This window comes from Corylus avellana, chromosome ca8, assembly GCF_901000735.1.
Source record: "Corylus avellana chromosome ca8, CavTom2PMs-1.0".
Lineage (NCBI taxonomy): Eukaryota > Viridiplantae > Streptophyta > Magnoliopsida > Fagales > Betulaceae > Corylus > Corylus avellana.
Window position 1 is genome coordinate 4,885,350 of NC_081548.1, and position 21,587 is coordinate 4,906,936.

General features: G+C 36.3%; 1 protein-coding gene across 2 annotated transcripts; it reads left to right on the plus strand.

The window, feature by feature from the left end:
- The first annotated feature begins 425 nt into the window (after nucleotides 1–425).
- On the plus strand, nucleotides 426–10,608 carry LOC132189079 (pleiotropic drug resistance protein 1-like). 2 transcript variants are annotated; one of them, XM_059603583.1, is made up of 24 exons: nucleotides 426–770; nucleotides 1,283–1,403; nucleotides 1,492–1,580; nucleotides 1,666–1,750; nucleotides 1,986–2,145; nucleotides 2,235–2,311; nucleotides 2,420–2,473; nucleotides 2,551–2,641; nucleotides 3,026–3,327; nucleotides 3,432–3,713; nucleotides 4,242–4,558; nucleotides 4,642–4,802; nucleotides 5,100–5,203; nucleotides 5,315–5,471; nucleotides 5,549–5,656; nucleotides 6,032–6,171; nucleotides 6,473–6,805; nucleotides 7,291–7,581; nucleotides 7,662–7,745; nucleotides 7,829–7,962; nucleotides 8,111–8,338; nucleotides 8,572–8,743; nucleotides 9,240–9,494; nucleotides 10,288–10,608. In XM_059603583.1, exons 1-24 carry the CDS (start codon nucleotides 457–459, stop codon nucleotides 10,543–10,545), a joined length of 4,317 nt encoding a protein of 1,438 aa, XP_059459566.1. In that variant the 5' UTR covers nucleotides 426–456; the 3' UTR covers nucleotides 10,546–10,608. The 2 variants fall into 2 exon arrangements, with proteins under 2 accessions (XP_059459566.1, XP_059459567.1); XM_059603584.1 differs by lacking the exon at nucleotides 8,111–8,338.
- Nucleotides 10,609–21,587: the final 10,979 nt, after the last annotated feature.

Here is a 21,587-nt window from a genome sequence, read left to right on the forward strand (position 1 = left end):
AATGGGCGGGGGTTCTGTAAGGGAATCAAAGGGCATGAAATGAAAGCAAATCCTATCCACCGACATGCCTTTTAGGTGTTGACTACGTCTTTCTCCACGAGGAAGTTCATTTACCTCATGTAATACAGAAGAACAAAAGTCACTGAGATGTCGCTTTTTCTATCTGTCCATTCATAAAGCTTTTCTTTGTTTTATATATATATATATATATAAAAGTAATGATATACAACATACATACGGGCGTGCATGATGCAGTGCATATTTAAAATATAAAATATAATTAAAATATTATATTTTAATATTTTAATTAAAAAAAAAAAATTAAACACGGGTTTGCTGCGTTTGCATGACCTTGTAATGTATGTCACTGCTCGTATGTATAGAAACTTGTAACAATTATTGGTACAATGGAGAGTGGCATAATATATTTTGGTTGTATGTGGAAAACTTGTAAAAATGGAGAGTGGTGAAACATACACAGGCAGCAGTTCTAACATCTGGAGGAACAGTACTGCCATGGAAATTTTCACAAGGTCTTCTGGAGCAGAAGAAGATGAAGAAGTTCTCAAATGGGCTGCTTTAGAGAGACAGCCTACATATTCACGTCTAAGGAGAGGCATACTCACTAATAATGCAGAGGGTGAAGCCAGAGAGATTGACATAAAGGCTCTTGAATTACAGGGGAGAAAGGCTTTGTTAGATAGGCTGGTGAAAATTGCAGAAGAAGATAATGAGAAGTTCCTGCTCAAGCTCAAGGACCGCATAGATCGGTGAGTTCCATCGATGTATACTTAATTTCAGATCATTAACTTCTACACCCATCTGGGTAATTGATATTCTTGTGGTTTTTTTTGTGTGTTTCAAGTGCTTTTTTGTTTGGTCCAAGCATACAGCTGGGATTAATTGGTGTATTGCTGTTCTTGTTCTTATGTTATTTCCTTCCTGTGCGAATTTTTGCATAAGGACTAACCAGCAAGCAACAGATTGAGGTGTAAGAAAGCCGTTGCGCTAACGAACAAGCAACAAATTGAGCTTTATAAAGTCATTGCAGTAATGAATAAGGGATTGAGCTGTAGAAAGCTGTTGCGTGTTAGTGCATCCGTTTTCTTGCTGCATCCGCCCTTGAATCATTTTTATGTTCCAAAGATTTTGGCATGTAAAAGATATTTCGGTTTCTAAATGCTACTGATTCTTTGTTTTTTCTTTTCTCTGCGTATGTTTGGAATTCTTTTATAATGCACTTCTGATGGTTTTACCATTTGTTTTCGAAATTCAAACTCAGAGTTGGACTTGATATTCCAACTGTTGAAGTTCGGTTTGAGCACCTAAATGTGGAGGCAGAAGTTTATGTTGGAAGCAGAGCATTGCCTACAATATGTAACTTCGTTGTCAATATGTTAGAGGTAAATGACCTTTAAGTATACAGTTCTATGGTGTAACTACAATTACTTGTCTATATATACTCACCCTGAAATTTCTTCCTCTCTAAAGGGATTCTTAAATTATCTTCACATTCATCCAAGTAGAAAGATACCCTTACCAATCCTTCAAGATGTTAGTGGAATCATTAAGCCTCAAAGGTGAGTATATATAACTCATCATAATTAATATGTCTTACACTTTCGAAACCGTTCATCTTCCATCTTGTTCATCCAATTGTTGCAGAATGACATTGCTTTTAGGCCCCCCAAGTTCTGGAAAGACCACATTATTATTAGCTTTGGCCGGACAACTCGGTAAAGATTTAAAAGTAAGAAAACTAAATAATTAAACGCTAACTATACAACTGTCATACAACTAGGATGACATGGTATTGAAAATCAACCCTTGCTTCTTCTTTTTTATAAGCCCCTATTGATTCAAATACTGATTTTCACTGTCACGTCATCCCAGTTGTACTGCAATTGTATAGCAGTCTACTAAATATTAGATTTGTCTACTTTATTTTTGGGCGTTGATTTGACATGGTAACTTATGAATAACAGTTTTCGGGCAGCGTTACATACAATGGACATGGAATGGAAGAGTTTGTGTCACAGAGGATATCAGCTTATATAAGTCAATATGATCTTCACATAGGAGAAATGACAGTGAGAGAAACACTGGCTTTTGCAGCAAGATGTCAAGGTGTTGGGCCACGTTATGGTGAGTTAAAATACCATCACTTTTATACTGTTTGGTCCAAGAGTTCTGAGGGTTTAAATTTATAATTTTGAATTTTGGAAATTTTGCAGAAACATTGGCAGAACTATTAAGAAGAGAGAAGGCAGCAAATATTAAGCCTGATCCTGATGTTGATATCTACATGAAGGTTGGAAAGAAAAGTCTCTTGTTTCTTGTGTGAATAACTTATTGAGAGATCATGAGAGGAAATAATTACTCAAAACTAGAAAATCTTGATAGCTTAAATTCTCTTCAGGCAGCAGCACTAGAAGGACTGGAGACCAGTATAGTTACTGACTATGTTATCAAGGTAAGACCTACAAATACAGACAACAATGAGAAAAAATCTTATAATTTTTAAGGTTTATGCTCTTTGTAACATTGCAGATTATGGGGCTTGAAGTATGCGCTGATATTATTGTAGGGGATGAAATGTTAAGAGGCATTTCTGGTGGACAGAAAAAGAGAGTCACAACAGGTAAAACATAACACAGAAATTGTATGTTTAACAACATTGGACACTCTTGTTTGTGACAAAAATTTATTGTGGCTTGGCTTAATTAGCCTACGTTCACAGGGAGAGATGATTATAAAAAATTGATTACGAAAAATAGTAAAGAGAAAATCATTCAAAACTGAAAGCTCCGATTCACTCAAAACCTCACACTCAGACAAAAGATAAAACAATCAACTCTCTCTTGTGTGTGATGGCTTCACAAAGAACTCACTCTCGGTTTTCTCTTGCTCAGACGTGATGCGAATCTGTTTCGTTGAGATCCTAAAATTATTTTGTCACAACATGGTTGCCTACTCAAATTCTAAACTCTGAAATTGTCATATGTACACTCTCAATATGACACAGGTGAGATGCTGGTTGGACCAGCAAGTACATTGTTCATGGATGAGATATCAAATGGTTTGGACAGCTCAACGACTTTCCAGATTGTGAATTCACTCAAGCAATCCATCCATATTCTCAAAGGAACTGCAGTTATCTCGCTTCTCCAGCCACCTCCAGAAACTTATGAACTATTTGATGATATAATTCTGCTCTCAGATGGACAAATTGCTTATCAAGGTCCCCGTGAGAATGTGCTTGAGTTCTTTGAATACATGGGTTTCCAATGTCCTGAGAGGAAAGGAGTTGCTGACTTCTTACAAGAAGTAATTCTAGCTAGTTTTCTGTATCTGTGTTCTCACTCTTTTCGTATTGGAATCATCATTTTAAAGTGTTTTTTTCTTCCTTTTCCCTTGTGGGGTTGCAATAGGTGACATCAAGGAAAGATCAAGAGCAGTACTGGGCACGTAAAGATGATCCTTACAGGTTTGTTACTGTCAAGGAATTCGCCCAAGCTTTTCGCTCCTTCGACATTGGTCGTAAACTCGATGATGAGCTTGCTACTCCTTTTAACAACTCCAAAGGCAACCCTGCTGTTTTAACCACTAAGAAGTATGGTGTTAGCAAGAAAGAGTTATTCAGAGCTTGTGTTTGGAGAGAACTCTTGCTTATGAAGAGGAACTCATTTGTCTACATCTTCAAAATGAGCTTTGTGAGTGGTATTTGATAAATCATAGTTTATTTCAAGAGCTTAAGACAATAAGAAACGATGAATTTAATCATTTAATTAATATTTTAATACCGATCTTTCCTCCAAACTCATCAGTGGGGTTATGCTAAACTATCTTCTTTTACTTGGTAAGTGAAATCCAACATGTAGAATATTTAAATGAAATGAGAGTGAATTAAGGACACAATGTACAAACTCAACACCTTTGCACTGATACCATGTTAAGAGTAATGCTATTTAGTAGACTGATATACTACTTAGAGCATATTTGGGATTGCGTTTAAGAAACAAAGCTTTTAAGTTAAAAAACGTTGTTTTTTGGCAAAAGCTTCTTTTTTAAGCTTTTACCAAAAATAGGTTTTGGTTATTTTTAAACTTTTTGGACCCTTAAAAGCGCTTTCAATTTTTTTTACCAAACAGATATATATATATATATATATATATATATATATTTTTTTTTTGTTGTGATTATTGCTTATGATTGTTCCCTCTATTTTCACGCATTTTCAGCTCACTCTGTTAGCTTTTATAACGATGACACTATTTCTACGAACTGAGATGCATCGAGATACAGTGAAAGATGGTGGTATCTATTTGGGTGCTCTATTTTTCACGGTACTTGTAGCTATGTTTAATGGAATATCAGAGCTCAATATGGCAATCATGAAGCTTCCTGTCTTTTACAAGCAAAGAGACCTTTTCTTTTATCCTTCATGGGCATACTCTCTACCCACATGGATCCTAAAGATTCCAATCACTCTTGTAGAAGTTGCCATTTGGGTGGTGATGACTTATTATGTCATTGGCTTTGATCCTGACATTGGAAGGTGAAGATATGAAAGCAGCATTGTTCAAATTTAAGTTAAAATTTTGGGTTTCCTGAATATGATGAAAGCTCCTTAAATGGCAGGTTTTTCAAACAGTACTTTATAATCCTGTGCATTAACCAGATGGCATCTGCACTGTTCCGATTCATGGCTGCATTAGGGAGGAATGTGATTGTTGCTAACACAGTTGGGTCATTTGCTTTACTTGCAGTGCAGGTTTTGGGAGGATTCGTCATATCTCGAGGTGATTTAACTTATCATGAAAGTTTAAGCTTATAAGTACGGGTGAATTTAATTAATAATCTAACATTTTCCCTCATGTGTGAGCTCAAATTCTCCGTTGACAAGTTAGGCTTAACACCTGAAATATTTAATTGAAACGAGGAGTGAATTGTGGAGTCAGGGTTTAAACTCATGACCTTTATCTCTGATACCATGTTAAGCTTATAGGAAGCTGTTGATTTAATTAATATTCTAACTAGTTTTCTACTCTTCATGCCAATCTGATGTAAATTCTGATTATGTTTTCTTTTTCACTCAGAGGATGTGCAGAAATGGTTGTATTGGGGTTATTGGCTCTCACCACTGATGTATGGACAGAATGCAATAGCTGTGAACGAATTTCTTGGGAAGAGTTGGAGACATGTAATCATCCTTTTATGAAGTTTGACAAAAAAAAAACAAAATTAAAGCAAAGAATTGGCAAAAAGAGTTTGATATCCAAAAATTGAGTATGTGGAAATGTTTATATTATAGGTACCTCCTAATTCCTCAGAACCATTAGGAGTTTTGGTGTTGAAGTCTCGTGGGGTTTTTCCACAAGCAGATTGGTATTGGATTGGAGTAGGAGCTTTGATTGGATATATTTTTCTGTTCAATTTCCTTTTCACTTTGGCTCTAAAGTATCTCAATCGTAAGTACCATAATATCTTTTAGAGTTTCGAAATTGAACTGATTTTGGTTTCTGATAAAAGGATTAATTTGCTGCAGCTTTTGGTAAGCCTCAGGCAGTGCTATCCAAAGAGAGCTTGCCTGAGAGAAATGCTGACAGAACTGGAGATTTCATTGAGCTATCATCTAGAGGAAAGAGCTCTCCTGGTGGGTCATTATGATCCCAGATTCTTTGTTTTTTCTGTTTCTACCTTTTATTTAAACTATAACATACTTATTGTTAAATTACCAGTTATCCCAAAAGCTTAAGCTGATAGGAAGAGGTAAATTTAATCACTTATCAATTACTTTAACACCCCCTCACGTGTGGGCTCAAATTCTTTTTGTTAATAAGTGAGGCTCAACACAAGGAATATTTAATTGAAATAGAGGGTGAAATTGACAGAGTCAAGGTTCGATCGCAGGACCTTTGGCTCTGATACCATGTTAAATTACCCGTTATCCCAAAAGTTTAAGCTGATAAGAAGAGGTAAATTTAATCACTTAACAATTACTTTAACACTTGTTGAGATAACAATGCAGAAGAAGGGACTGGAGTTCGAAGAAGTAGATCATCCAGAAATGATGACTCTTATGAAAACAGGAAGAGGGGAATGGTTCTTCCTTTTGAACCCCTATCCATCACTTTCAATGAAATCAGATATGCAGTTGACATGCCACAGGTACCTTCTAGTTTTCTAGAATGTTGTTTTTTTGGTTGAAAAAGTGTTGTTATGTGACATAAAGGTGAAGCTAATTTTGAACTTCTGTGAGTATTTTGTATTTAAAGTTGTTTGTTAATATTTTTACTTTCTTGGTAGAAAGAAAAGAGATTATACTGATCAAGGGCTCAAGTTACTGCTATTTTGTATCATTGGTGGTTTATTCTACAGAATCTTGATCACCAACAAACTTGAATATGTTATTTTAAACCATTCCAAAGCCAATAATATCTGCAAAATGAATTTGTTGACATGATTACAGGAAATGAAAATTCAAGGTGTTGTTGAGGATCAACTTGAACTTTTAAAGGGTGTGAGTGGTGCTTTCAGGCCAGGAGTCCTAACAGCTCTTATGGGTGTTAGCGGTGCTGGTAAGACCACACTAATGGATGTCTTGGCTGGAAGGAAAACTTGTGGATATATCCAGGGAAGCATCACAATATCTGGGTTCCCAAAGAAGCAAGAAACATTTGCTCGCATATCAGGTTATTGTGAGCAAACTGATATCCATTCTCCTCACGTTACAGTCTATGAGTCTCTGCTATACTCTGCATGGCTTCGTTTAGCCCCTGAGGTTGATTCTGCAACAAGAAAGGTATTGTTTCCTGTTTTTCTTCCCTCAAATCATGAGGATAGCACCTTCTAATTTCACATAAATGGGAAAGTTGGATAAAGTCGGGATCAAACGTATCTTAAAAGCTTAAACATGATAGGAAATAGTAGATTTAACATTTAATCGATACTTATAACTCTCCCTTGATAAGTGGGGCATAAAACACTAAATATTTAATCGAAACGGGAGTGAAACTGTGGAGTCAAAGTTCGAACTAAAGAACTCAAGACGTCTAGTACCATGTTAAATCACTATTTATTCCAAAAACTTAAGTTGATAGGAAATTGTAGACTTAATCATTTAAATTATATTATAACATTCATCCTCAACAAGTGAACAAGGTTTGAATTTAGGACTTTTGTTTTGATATCACGTTAAAAAATCACTTATCTTAAAAACTTAAACTATAAGAAACAGATAATTTAATCAATAACTTAATTGACTAAGACTCTGGTTATGGGTTGCAGATGTTCATTGAGGAAGTCCTAGAGCTTGTGGAGCTGACCTCATTAAGGGAAGCACTAGTTGGATTGCCTGGCGTGAATGGCCTCTCAACTGAGCAGCGCAAGAGGTTGACAATTGCAGTTGAGCTTGTTGCCAACCCATCTATAATATTCATGGATGAGCCAACCTCTGGCCTTGATGCCAGGGCAGCAGCAATAGTAATGAGAACAGTGAGAAACACAGTGGACACAGGAAGAACAGTGGTTTGCACCATTCATCAGCCAAGCATTGATATATTTGATGCCTTTGATGAGGTTAGATATATTTTTGTCAAGAAAAATGTTTTGCACACTGAAAATATACAAGAACTGAGTATTTCAACAATGCATTTCAGTTGCTTCTTTTGAAAATGGGAGGGGAGCAAATATATGCTGGTCCATTAGGCCGCCATTCTTCCCATCTGATCAAGTACTTTGAGGTTAGGCTAATAAACAAATGAGAACATATCAACCCACATTTGTCACATAATTACCAACCTTTTTTTAAATTTTCTTTTGCAAGGAAATCCCTGGAGTTCCTAAAATTAGAGATGGTTATAATCCTGCAACTTGGATGCTAGAGGTTACTTCAGCTGCACAAGAAAAAGCTCATGCTTTTAACTTCAGTGACATATTCAAGAACTCAGAACTATACAGGTAAAACTTTTGTTATATCATCTCACTTATTATTGTTCATGATCCAAGCAAAATACCAAGAAACATTAGAAAATCAAAAGCTTCAGAATCTTGAAGTTCTTTACAGATATCATATATCACTATTAATACTTTAGGGTCAATGATTTAGGAGAAATAAAGCATTGATCAAGGAACTGAGCACACCTCCACTGGGTTCCAAAGATGTATACTTCCACACTCAGTACTCGCAATCTTTTTTCATGCAATGCATTGCTTGCCTATGGAAACAGCATTGGTCTTATTGGAGAAACCCATCATATAATGCTGTGAGACTCTTGTTTACAACATTCATAGCTCTGTTGTTTGGGATAATATTTTGGGATCTTGGTTCCAAGAGGTATATGGTAAAACAAACCCCAAGGCATGAAATTTCATCTCGTTTGGTAAAACTTTTTAGAAGGCGTTTTCTTACGTGAAAGTAGCTTGTGAGTGTTTACATTTTGAGTTGTTTGTTAATGTTTTTACTTTTCTGCTAAAAAACCAAAAAGCTGTTCAAAAAAGTGTTACCAAACGAGCCAATACACATCGCTTAATGATAACTAATATGTAGTAGTTTTTTGGGAATGACAGGAGAAGGCAACAAGATCTGTTCAATGCCATGGGTTCCATGTACACCTCTGTTCTCTTTATTGGAATACAAAATGGCACGTCTGTGCAGCCAGTTGTGGCTATTGAAAGAACAGTATTTTACAGAGAAAGAGCAGCTGGAATGTATTCAGCTCTGCCATATGCCATTGGACAGGTAAATTTCTTGTTTCAGCATATGAAATCGAGCTAGGTAGTAAACTGTCTTATTTGAAATTGATTCATTCAATTATTGTGGTTTTCATGTAGCAACAAATTGTGGTAGGAAATTATATGGAATTGAAAATTCATAGGGAAATACAGTGAGCAATTCATATGTTTAAGGAACTTTTTACAATATTGGATGGTATTACTGAAGAATTTAAGAATTGAACTATCATGCATGCTAAAAACAAGATCCTCTTACTAAAAGAAATAAAGAGAAAAATATTAAAGGGAAACTTCGCCAAGGTTGTTCCTATGAAACTCATCGCTTGTTAGATTATTAAATGATTAAATTCACTGTTTCCTATCAAGTTAAACTTTTAGGATAAGTGGTGATTTAACGCAAAGCAAATATCCTAAATTCAAACTTTGTCTTAATAATTCACTTCCCGTTTAAAATTTAGAATAAGTTGTGATTTATCATCTAATTGAATCCCATTCTTTTGCAGGCTGTCATTGAGCTTCCATATATTTTCCTTCAGACTGTGGTTTATGGGTGTATAGTATATGCCATGATGGGTTTCGAATGGACAGCTAGCAAGTTCTTATGGTATCTTTTCTTCATGTACTTCACCATATTATACTTCACATTCTATGGGATGATGACCATGGCCATTACTCCCAACCACAATATTGCCGCCATAGTTTCATCTTCCTTCTATGCAATATGGAACGTTTTCTCAGGATTCATTGTCCCCCAAACGGTAACTACCAGTACTCTGCTTGCCTACATACACACACATGCATGCTTAGGGCTAGTAATTTTTGACATGACCTGAAAATTCGATATGAATCCAACGTGAAATTATGGGTTAGGGTTTTGTATAATCAGGTTCGGGTCAATTTTGGCCGACCCAAATTAACCCATTTAATAAACAGGTCAATCTTGAGCCAACTTGCTTCACCTATGGGCGACCCGCATAATTCATATAAATTAAATTAATTTTTTTTTAAAATTAAAAAGAAAAAAAAAAAAAAAAAAAAACTCTTAAAGGTTAAAATTCATATAAATTAAAATCTTTATTTTTTGTGTTTAAATTTATATACAGGTACTCAGGTAGAAACAGGTTAGTGGATCGTATTGTGTCACATGCTAATTTAAATGGGTCGTGTCGAGGTTAAGGGGTTTGACTCGTTTAACTAAATGAGTCAGGTTTAGGTTGACCCATATCAGGTTGATCCGTGAGCCAACCTGACACAAACTGTCAGCCCCACGCATGCACATAGAAGCGCACACAAAGAGAATGAACATGTGACTAAACTTTCTTTCGGGACTTGCTATTTTGTATTCTTCCATCTATTTTTCATCAATCTTTTGTTTTTTGTTTTTTTTTTTAAAATCAACTATTGGATCTCTAAGACCAATACATCTTCACTCATGTAAATCTTACAGATCCAATGGTTGATTTAAAAAAAAAATAAAAAAAATAAAAACAAAAGATGAACGAAAAATAGATGGAAGAATACAATACGGCATTTCTCCTTTCTTCATGACAGAGGATACCAATGTGGTGGAGATGGTACTATTGGGCTTGCCCTGTTGCTTGGACATTGTACGGATTGGTTGCTTCACAGTATGGAGATGTAGAGGACAAGCTTGAGTCTGGTGAAACAGTGAAAGATTTCCTCAGGAGTTACTTTGGGTATACAACTGACTTTCTGGGTGTTGTTGCTGTAGTCATTGTTTGGATCCCATTGTTTTTTGGATTCATCTTTGCCTTGTCAATCAAGGCGTTGAACTTTCAAAAGAAATGAGTATTAATTATACTACCCTATAACCCGCGCTATGCGCCGTTTATTTTTATTATAGTTTCATTTAAAAAATCGCTACGAGGAAATTTGCACAACATCACACGTAGAGGCGGAACCACCTTAGTAGTTGAGGAAATAGGCATTCTAAATTTAACTTTTGAACCCCCAAAAAAATACTTTTCTATTTTTTTCCACCAAACATAAAATCATAGTTCAGCCCCAAAATTCACACATGTGTGCTTAAAAGACAGTCAAACTAGGTTATTAATTTTCACCCACTTATTCCAGTAGCTTCAGCTAAGGTTGTGTGCTGTGGTTGTTTCACCAACCAAGCATCCTTAATTGGCCCATATGTTTATATAGACATCATGAAAAAAGTCCATAAAATATTCACAATTTTTCCATTTTTTTTTTCCATAAAAGAGGGACATCTTGAATGTACTTTTCCCTAAAAAAAATAATTTACCAAGAACACAAAGTTTGCTAGTTTTCTTATGGTTTTCTTGAAATATTTTTTTAGAAATTATTTCAAGGAAAAAAAACAAAACATGCCCTTAATATCGAAGGAAGTTGGATTTATAGAACAACCACATACTGTTAGACCTATATATAGTCTGGGGTCTGGAAATGGTAGGGCTGCTGCAATGAATGTAATGGTCCTATATACTCATTTTCAGTCTACTCTACTTTGGTGAGTTTCGTTGTGTGAAACTTTGTTATCATCTTGAGCTTTGTTTGAAGGTAGGCATATCTTACGGGATCGGTTGACTCAAGTAACCGATGCTTCAAGTTTGGTGGCATTTTCCATCAGGTTTAAAGTTCAAATCGCTTTGGGTTTAAATGATTACGGCCGCACTTGTGGCAAAGTCAAGTCTTAATTTGTGTGGGGAGATGTCTTGCACGGGTTTAGGGTTTGTCTTTCAGGTTTCAAGAGTGGGCACACGAAATAGCCTGCATTGAAGGGTTTTCAGTCATCAAAAAAGAAAAAAGAGATTGATGAACATGTGTCTATATAGAATTAAATTTTTATTAAGGACTGGAAAGAAGTTTGAGCTCCCAAAGCGCCAATTTATTTTCGAAAATATATATACTATATACATAAACGAAGGGAAATAATTGATTGTGGTAATTAAGGGCCTATCCAATTTATCATGGCTTTGATTCACAACACTATGTTTCTTTCCTAACTCTCTCAAGAAATTAATTAAGAGCCGTATGTTAGATTTACAAAACTAAATCACAGAATTTGGAGACTTTCAATATTGTATTCAAATATCCTATAAACTTAGGTTCCGTTTGTTTTGGTGTAAAATAATTTTTTAAAAAATATTTTTCGTATTTTCGGGTGTATTTAAAAATGAATAGTATTACAAACGGAGCCTTATTTAAAAATGAGTACTATTACAACCGTTCAAGTCAGTACAGTAATAAAGCTTGGCAGCACATTTCTTGATTTCGTATAATTCCTTAATTAATACAAATTAATTAAGAGAAGTCATAGCCATTATAAAGAAGTGTGAGAGATTTTGCTACTCAAAAGTGTGAGAGATATTACGTATTTACAATAGTGCCATTGTGATGCCCAAGTAATATTAGAAGTTCTAGATAAATATTATATTAATGTCGTAGTAATGCCCATATAAAAATATGTGGTAAACGCTACATAGTCGTTATGATGCTCGAGTGACATTATAATATTTTAGATATATGTCGTTATGCTGTCTAATTTTGGATAGAGCATAGGGAGAAATTAAGAGATCGTTATTTTAGCCTTTTAAATATAATTTTAAACTAATATATGGTCACGCAGGGGCGCACTAAATGCAATGAGTATTAGAATCAAGGGTCGGAACGGGAATCCAACTTAATGGTCTACGGTGAAATGTAAGTATAACTACTTACTGAGCATGATACTATTTTATTAAGTATAACTACTTGCTGTGACTAATACTATTTTATAAAGCTTTCGAAGTATGATTATTACATGAGCCTGAATATTTTATGAATAACATGATTATATGTTTTCAATTATTTTCACATGTATTGAAATAACTTGCGAAATGAAAGGAGATGATTATGAGAACAAAAGAATGATTTTAAGAGACATGTTATTGCATATTGTTGAACATTGAGAATAAGAGATGAATTAAATATGAAGCAAGAAGGTTTTCCTATGTTAACGGAGGGAGCCGAAGGAGCCTCTCGGGTTAAATAAGAATGAAAATTCTAAAACGACTCCAATTATCACCTATTCACACGTCTAGGAGTTTTACAAAAATTATCCAGAAAACAGATCTAACTTAGCAGTTAAAAATCAACCAAATACTGAAAGGAAATTTGCAATCAAGAACACAGAAATTTGGTTACGAAGAGGAAACCATTTAGAGAACTCTCTAAATGTAAAACCTCTCCGGGGCAGCCAAACCCAGGAAATCAATTCACTAAATAGAAGAATAAGGAATACAAGAAGAATAACAAAACCTTTGACTCTTCCTTGCACACGACAAGTGACCCACTTGACTTCTACCTCAGTAGCCCTTTCCAGAACATCTGGCACGATTCTTCTGAAAGATTTCCTTTCACCGGAACTCCGATTGGCTTCACGTATTTTCTCTTCAAAAATAATCTAGAACAAATTCTCTCTCTCTAAGCACCCTGATTTTTCTCAATAAAATACGTAAGTTACAATGGCAAACTCCCGTAGCTTAAATAGAAAAATACACAACATAATACTGCCGTGTCCGGACATGGTTAATCTGAGGTCCGGACATGGCTAGGTTTACTTATTCGTAACCTAGTGATGTCCGGACCTCCAATTTGTGTGTCCGGACATCTCAACAAGAATGTGTTCTCTGGAACTGATGTCCGGACCCAACTTCTGAAGGTCCGGACATCCCCTTCATATCTCACGTTCTGGATATCAGGTCCGGACCCAGCGTCTGGAGGTCCGGACCTGCCTCATCAAATGTTGCTTCTGGAAATCAGGTCCGGACCCAGCGTCTGGAGGTCCGGACCTACTCTTCAAAATGCCCTTGCTGGTTTTTGTGTCCGGACCCGTTTTCTGTAGGTCCGGACATGCCTCTAGAATTTTCTTCCTGAAACATTTTGAGGTGATAATTTTTACCAACATACATGCAAACCGAATGTGCCAAACCTAAACTAACAAACTCCCCCTTTGGCCATTCGGGAACAAAATTGACACATCAAAACAACTCCCCCTTTTTGTCTCGGAAGGGCAAAGGAAGCTAAAAAAAATGTAAATTCTAGAGTTTAATCAAAATATCTCATGAAACCAAAAAACATAAAGCGTAGCATTCAGAATGCAATGCAAGCAACAAACTTATTCTTGGTAAAGCCGGTCCTTGATAGATTTCACATCTTTTTCCAAAGTCGTCATGCGGGTGTGTAAATCTTCGATGCTTCGGCCTTGAGCTTGAAGTAAGGAGATTATTTGGTTGAATTGACTTGAAGCATCGGATGAGCCTGAGGAAGATGCAGCTGGAGGGTCTTGAAGAAGCGGAGGAGCATGAGCAGCTTGAGCTTGAAGCCTAAGTTGTGCATTTGACTTCAGCACAGTTCCTTTTCCAAAGTAGCCTTCAGGAGCTTCCATATGTTCATTTGCAGAAATCTTTGGCAAAGTGGCGTGCAAAATCTTTGTAATGAGTCCGCCATACGGTAATGCAATGGCGTGATCTTCATGGAGCTCGATCATGGTCAAAACCATATGAGTGCAGAGACAAAACTCAACACGTTTGATGATGCCATAAATCATCATTGCTCGTTCGATAGTTAAGTGACTATGTCGAGACATTGGCCAAATATTCTGCAATAAAATCCGAGTTAACAATCTCTCTGGAGCCCGAACATAGCCAATCGGAATTTTGTTCAGGTCTGCATCCCATACAAGCTGCTGACTTGGATTTAGAACTCCCATGATTTCAGCTTTTGTCGGTTGTGGATCATCATCCAGAAATGGGAGCGGCTTCTCATTTGTCAATGGAATTCCCGTAACTTCACTGATCAGTTCAGTAGTGATATTGAGAGTTTTCCCGGATACTTTGGTCTTGAATGACGGGGGACCAACTAAGTCAATGTCGTCGATGTTGTAGTAGAATTCCCGAACTAACCGAGTGTAGGCACTAACAGGAATGAACAAGGAGGTCCATTGATTTGCTTGGAAGATGTCATGAATGAATCGAAACGGTTCAACTCGAAGGTCATTTTGTTCTACTCCACGCTCGATCACAATTTTGCGAGTCAAAATCTTATCTTGTAGGGCAGATTTTTCTTCACGAGTGCGCTTTCTCCTGATTGTTGATTCTGAAATTGGATACACCATTTGCTGCAGTCATTTCAAGGAAAATAAACGAATATCTCAAATTATGGAGGAAATTATCATGGAAAATGATTTTTGAGATTAAACAAGTGATCCAAAGTGATCCCACAATCGAAAAAGATGCAACCTAAACAGATTTGAAATGTGGATTACATCAACCATGTAATGGGCAATGAGCTATTGATTATCACAAAAAAAATTCCATGTATATTGACCATACCTTTCCTAGAAACTTTGCAACCAACATCTAACAACTAACCACCTTGAAATAAAGCATGGTTATACAAACAAAATGGGACACAAGTTCAAAAATGAGTCTTTGAGACATTTTATCAAACATGTTATGGGCAAGACAAATCATCCGTGAACAAGTCATGGCAAAATGAGGAAACCATCCTTAAATACATGATAGATGATGTTTTGTGCAACAATCAGATGAGATAGAAGGACTGAACAACTATATGGAATCAAATAGACAAGTATTTCGGAAATTTCACACTTGAACACAACCAGTCACATATTACGATTTGAAACCAAATAGAAAGAGAAAACTGTGATTTGAACAACAGAAATTAAAAAGGAGAAGAAAAGAAAGCATACCTGTGATGATGGAAGTGTAGACAGGAAAGTGAAGCAAACAAAGAGAAAAAAAAATTATCTGAGGAATAAGAGGTGCGGCCGAGGGAGTGAAGTATGGAAGAAAAAAATGAATGCAGGGGTTTTTAGAGCTATCGATATAACCAATGTAGTGTGCGTGTCCGGACATGTAAATACAGTGTCCGGACCGCAACAATAACCAATGAGAAAGGAGAAGAAAAAAATAACAAAAAATAAAAATAAGAAATAAAACATTAATTAATTGTGCGTGTCCGGACATGTAATCACAGTGTCCGGACCGCAACAAGAAACAATAAACAATAACCAAATTTTTTTTTTTTTTTTTTTTTTTTTTAATAAAAAAAATAAACAGAACTTGTTTAGATATCTAATAACCCATGTGTGTTCTTATGAAATCTTAACAATTTGGAGTGGTCAAAAATATACACTTACACCATAAATGTTCCATATGCAAGACACAACCTTATTCTGTGAATTCGGTCAAGTAAGCAATTGTCAGAGATCTCATGTGATGGTGTAGTGTGTGAATACTCCCATTAACTAAGATTTCATCAATGAAGGTAAATCTAGGCAGACATTTTGTAAAGTAAGACCAGCAGTCTGATTCAAACCACAGTAAAACCTTATAATGTTAGGACCTAGATTCCCTCATCCGATACACTCCCCCTGAGATTGATCATTTTCTTTTATCATGTCCTTTAGTAATCATCTATTTCCGCAATGATTTGATCACTGATTCTTTCTTTAGGGACAGACAGAAGCAAAATGGAATCATCTGAGCTTATTTTATGCCCCTTTTTTTTTTTTTTTTTTATGGAAAAATGGTGGAATTTTTAGGAGCTAGGTTCAACTAACGAGTTGGTCAAGTGGCAAGATTCTATACTGCCTATCTCCCAAACAAAATGTTTTCTCCAAATTTCCAAACACATAAAGAAATCTAAACCTAATGGGGGTAACAAGTGCACAATTTTGGACATGAGAAAAAAAAAAACTGACTTTTACTCCTTTAACAGTCTTCAGAAAAACAAAGTATATCAGAAACATATGGAGCAATAGATGTAAATTGCAGAAATATTGACCCCACTCATATGTGAAAAATTCATTTGAGCACAAGACATGAGTAACTGAATATCCAACAAAATAAAATAAATAAAATAAAAGAAGCAAAGATAATAAAAACAAATCAGATAACAACAAGAAAAAAATTGCCCTAGAACAGCTATAGACAAGTATCAATATGTGCAATTTCTAGGCATGTTCTATGTATACAATCATGAGAGATCGCATACACCAATAGCATTCCTGAGATACTCAAACCTAGATCCATCTAGGGGTTTTGTAAACAGGTCAGCTAATTGGTGTTCAGTAGGCATAAATTCAAGAGATACCACCTGGGTCTCGACCAAGTCACGGATGAAATGATGACGAATGTCAATGTGTTTCGTGCGTGAATGTTGAACCGGATTCTTTGAGATGTTGATGGCACTCGTATTGTCACAGTAGACAATCATTTTTCCTTGATCAAATCCATAGTCGCAAGAAGTTGCTTCATCCAGATGAGCTGTGTACAGCAGCTCCCAGCAGCTATATATTCGGCCTCAGCAGTAGAAAGAGAGATGGAGTTTTGTTTCTTACTCATCCAGGCGACCAGATTTGTTCCCACGTAAAAACATCCGCCTGATGTACTCTTTCGATCATCAGCATTTCCAGCCCAGTCAGCATCAGAATATCCTGCAAGTTCAAGATTTGTATTAGTAGAGAAATAAATTCCAAAATTGATTGTGCCATTTACATACCTGAGGATCCGTTTAACAGCTGTCAGATGGGATTCCTTTGGATTAGCTTGGAATCGAGCACATACACCTACACTGAAAGATATGTCTGGTCGACTAGCTGTAAGATAAAGGAGACAGCCTATCATGCTTCTGTATAAAGTTTGGTCAACGGATTTTCCCGCTACATCTGCACTCAGCTTAACACTCGTACTCATGGGTGTGCGAGCATGACTTTTTCCATCCAACCCAAATCTCTTCACAAGATCTTTGGCATACTTTGGTTGAGATACAAAAATGCCTTTGTTGGATTGTTGAACTTGAAAACCTAGAAAATAGGTCAATTCACCAATCATACTCATTTCAAACTCTTGCTTCATTTCTGTAGAAAATTGATGAGCCTGTGAGTCAACCGTAGAGCCAAAGATAATGTCATCTACATAAATTTGGACAATGAGAAGGTGACTGCCTTTCCTACGAATGAACAATGTACGGTCAGCCTGTCCTCGGATGAACCCATGTGCAAGAAGATATGTTGTCAGACGTTCATACCAAGCTCTCGGAGCTTGTTTCAATCCATAAAGCGCCTTTTTCAACTTGTAAACATGATCCGGATAAGTTGGATCCTGAAACCCTTTTGGCTGAGCTACATATACTTCTTCTTGAAGAATGCCATTAAGAAAAGCACTCTTGACGTCCATCTGATACAATTTGATCTGGAGATGACATGAGATGCTCAACAAAATTCTGATAGATTCCAATCTGGCTACTGGTGCGAATGTCTCATCAAAATCCACTCCTTCAACCTGAGTGTATCCTTGAGCAACCAATCGAGCTTTGTTTCTTACCACTGTACCATGCTCGTCAGATTTATTCTTAAAGATCCATTTAGTGCCAATGATATTCTGATCTTTTGGTTTTGGAACCAATTTCCAGACATCATTCCTAACAAACTGATTGAGTTCTTCATGCATAGCTGACACCCAACTCTCATCTTCTAATGCCTCATTAACCTTCTTTGGTTCAAACTGAGAGAGATAACAAGAATAAGTGACTTGATTGACCACCCTGTTTCGCAGACGTAATCCTTCATTAACATTTCCCAGCAAATTTTCTCTAGGATGATTAAGTTTGACTCTGGAGGATGGTGCATGAGTGTTCAAGTGTGGAACTGGTGAAGGAGTCATGTCTTCAGTATCTGAAGGTATTGAAGTACGGACTGCTGAGCTGTTCGGACTAAGAGGTTCATGAGTTTTATCAGACATATCAACTTGCTCCCCCTCAACCTGAGGCTCTTCTTCTGCAAAAAGCTCATTGGTAGTTTCATCATCGATGACAACATTTACTGATTCCATTACTGTCTTGGTTCTTTTGTTATACACACGACTGGCTCGACTTGTATTAGAGTATCCAAGAAAAATTCCTTCGTCACTCTTCGCATCAAACTTCCCCAAGTTTTCTCTATCACGAAGAATGTAACATGTACTTCCAAACACCCTAAAATATTTGACAGTGGGTTTCTTTCCTCGCCATAGCTCATATGGTGTCTTGGTAGTAGTAGGTCTGAGAAAAACTCGATTAACAATATGGCATGCTGTATGGATTGCTTCTCCCCAAAAATGTTGTGCCAAATCCTTAGCATGTATCATAACTCTTGCCATTTCTTGTATGACTCGATTTTTCCGTTCAACTACTCCATTTTGTTGAGGAGTTATGGGAGATGAGAATTCTTGTTTGATACCTTGCTGAGCACAATAATCTTCAAAACTTGAATTCTCGAATTCTCTGCCATGATCGCTTCGGATCCGCTTGATGAGACAGTCTTGTTCATTTTGGATTTTCTGAAACAAGATCTGAGCTTGTGCAAAGGCTTCAGATTTTTCTCTTAACAGAATTACCCATGTGTATCGAGAGAAGTCATCAACGATCACCATAATGTATTTCTTGCCTCCCAAACTAGCTGTCCGTGTAGGGCCCATGAGATCCATGTGAAGAAGCTCTAAGTTTCGAGAGGTAACAATACCTGAGATCTTTTTGTGAGGAGTTCTAGTTTGTTTCCCCAATTGGCATGGGCCACATTTTCCTTTATCACCTGATGAATCTTTGGTAGATCAGCTATGGCTTCTGTCTTAGAAATTCTGACCAGATCATGAAAATTTAGATGCCCCAACCGTTGATGCCACAATTCTCCAGTGTCCAGGGTTGCCTTATTGCAATTTATTTGAGAATTTGAGGAGAGACAATAGCAATTGTCAGCAGTGCGCTTTCCTCCCATCAACCATTTTCCTTGAGAGTCAAATATGCTGCATTCTTTCTTGGAAAACTGGACCACTAAATCATAATCACAAAACTGACTGATGCTCAATAAATTTGCCCGGAGACCTTCAACATACAGTACTTCTTGTGGAGTAGGGGCACCGGTAATTTCCACAATTCCTTGACCAATCACCTTCGATTTGCTGCCATCTCCATAAGTGATGCTTCCACCTCCTTTGCCTTCTTTAAGCTCTTTGAATAGCGACTTATCACCTGTCATATGTTTTGAACAACCACTATCCAGAAACCACAAACACGAGTTAAGCACACTTAAGGCAGTATGAGCAACAAGACATAGATGATCCTTCTTTTTAACCCAGACTTGTTCCTTTTGAGGAGGAACTTGCACATTTTTGTCAATTAAATTAGACACATCTTTTATATCAACAGAATTTGACAAAACAGCTAACTTTTCACTAATAAGTTTCACTTGAGCAGTTAAAACTTTTAGTTGATTTCCAATTCCAGGTTCATCTATTCTAGGGAAATTCTTCTGAGACCATGGTTGTTGAGCCCTAATTTGAAAACAGTTTGGTCGAGTATGACCTTTGACACCACAGTGAAAACAAGTAGGAATGAAGTTAGTCCTTACCGGAACTTTGAATTTCAATTTATTCTTCTTGGTCACATCTTCTGAACTTTCTTGAGGTAAGCAAGAATTCTCAATTTCCACATTTTTCATTTTAGGTTTCACAAACATGATTTTTGAAGTGGTTGCAACATTTGAAGAAGATGCATTAACATGTTTATTAAAACCCAATCCAGTCCTATCATGTGAATGTTTCTGATTTCCTAACATTTGATTCAATTTAGCACTCGAAAACTTCTTTAAATGATCATTCGAATCATTCAAGTTCTTTTCCAGAGATTTCACTTTAGCAATCAGCATGAGATTTTCAGAAGTCAAAGTGTTTCGAATAGCTAAACATTCATCCATAGATTTCATTAATCTTTCTTTCTCAAGTTCAGCTTCTTTCAGATTTTTCAGATTTTTCCTATTCAGCTTGTTCAATTTATCACATTCTACAAACAAGTTATTATAAGCAGTTTGTAAATCCACCTCATCATCAGATTCAATTTCAGATTCATTTATCATGTGAGGTGAGTTAACAGTCTCATAATAATTATCATAAGAAGCAGTAAAAGCTAAATAATTCACTCCTCCTTCAACATCTTCTTCGGATTTTTCATCATCCGATTCATCACTCTGAGTGACATTGAAAGCTTTACCTTTGGATTTTTTCAGATTAGCACATTCAATTCGAATATGACCCCTACCCCCACATTCATGACATTTTCGTCCACTAGTGAACTTATCTTTCTGATCATTCTCTAAGTTCTCACGTGGATTATTTCTAAACTCACCTTTAGGTTTCACAAGAGTTTTTGAGTCACGATTTTTAAACCTTCCATTCACGGGTCTAAAAAATTTTCTAAATTTTTTAGCAAACAGGGCAAATTCTTCATCATCCCCAGAATCCTCATCAGACGACCCACAAGAATTGACTTTAACATTTTTTGCTTTAAGAGCAATGTTTTTAGTTTTCTTGAGTTTGGGTAGAATTAGTTCAAAAGTCTGAAGGGAACCTACAAGTTCTTCTACTCTCATAGTATCTAAGTCTTTGCTCTGTTGTATAGCAGCAATTTGGGGAATAAACCTCTCAGGCAAAGATCTTAAGATTTTTTTCACCACTTTAGCATCATCCATTTTCTTTCCCAAATTAATGGTAGAGTTTCTAATGGCACTAAGCTTTGAATAGAATTCATCAAAAGTTTCATCTTCCTGCATTCTAATCTCCTCAAACTGAGAAACCAACATTTGAATTTTTGAAGTTCTAACAACCTTAGTTCCTTCATGTGTGATTTCTAACGTTTCCCAAGCTTCCTTAGCTATTTCACATCTAGAAATCCTAGAAAATTCTTCATTTGAAACAGAGATGTAAATAGCATTTATAGCTTTGTCATTCGCAGTAGCACAATTTTTTTCTTCCGTTGTCCATTCA

Excerpts from the sequence above, each read along its gene's own strand:
- LOC132189079 (XM_059603583.1), top strand. The coding sequence starts at position 457 with ATGGAGAGTGGTGAAACATACACAGGCAGCAGTTCTAACATCTGGAGG. Across the intron at positions 1,404-1,491 it reads TCGTTGTCAATATGTTAGAG|GGATTCTTAAATTATCTTCA; the intron begins GTAAATGACCTT and ends TCCTCTCTAAAG. Across the intron at positions 5,472-5,548 it reads GGCTCTAAAGTATCTCAATC|CTTTTGGTAAGCCTCAGGCA; the intron begins GTAAGTACCATA and ends AATTTGCTGCAG.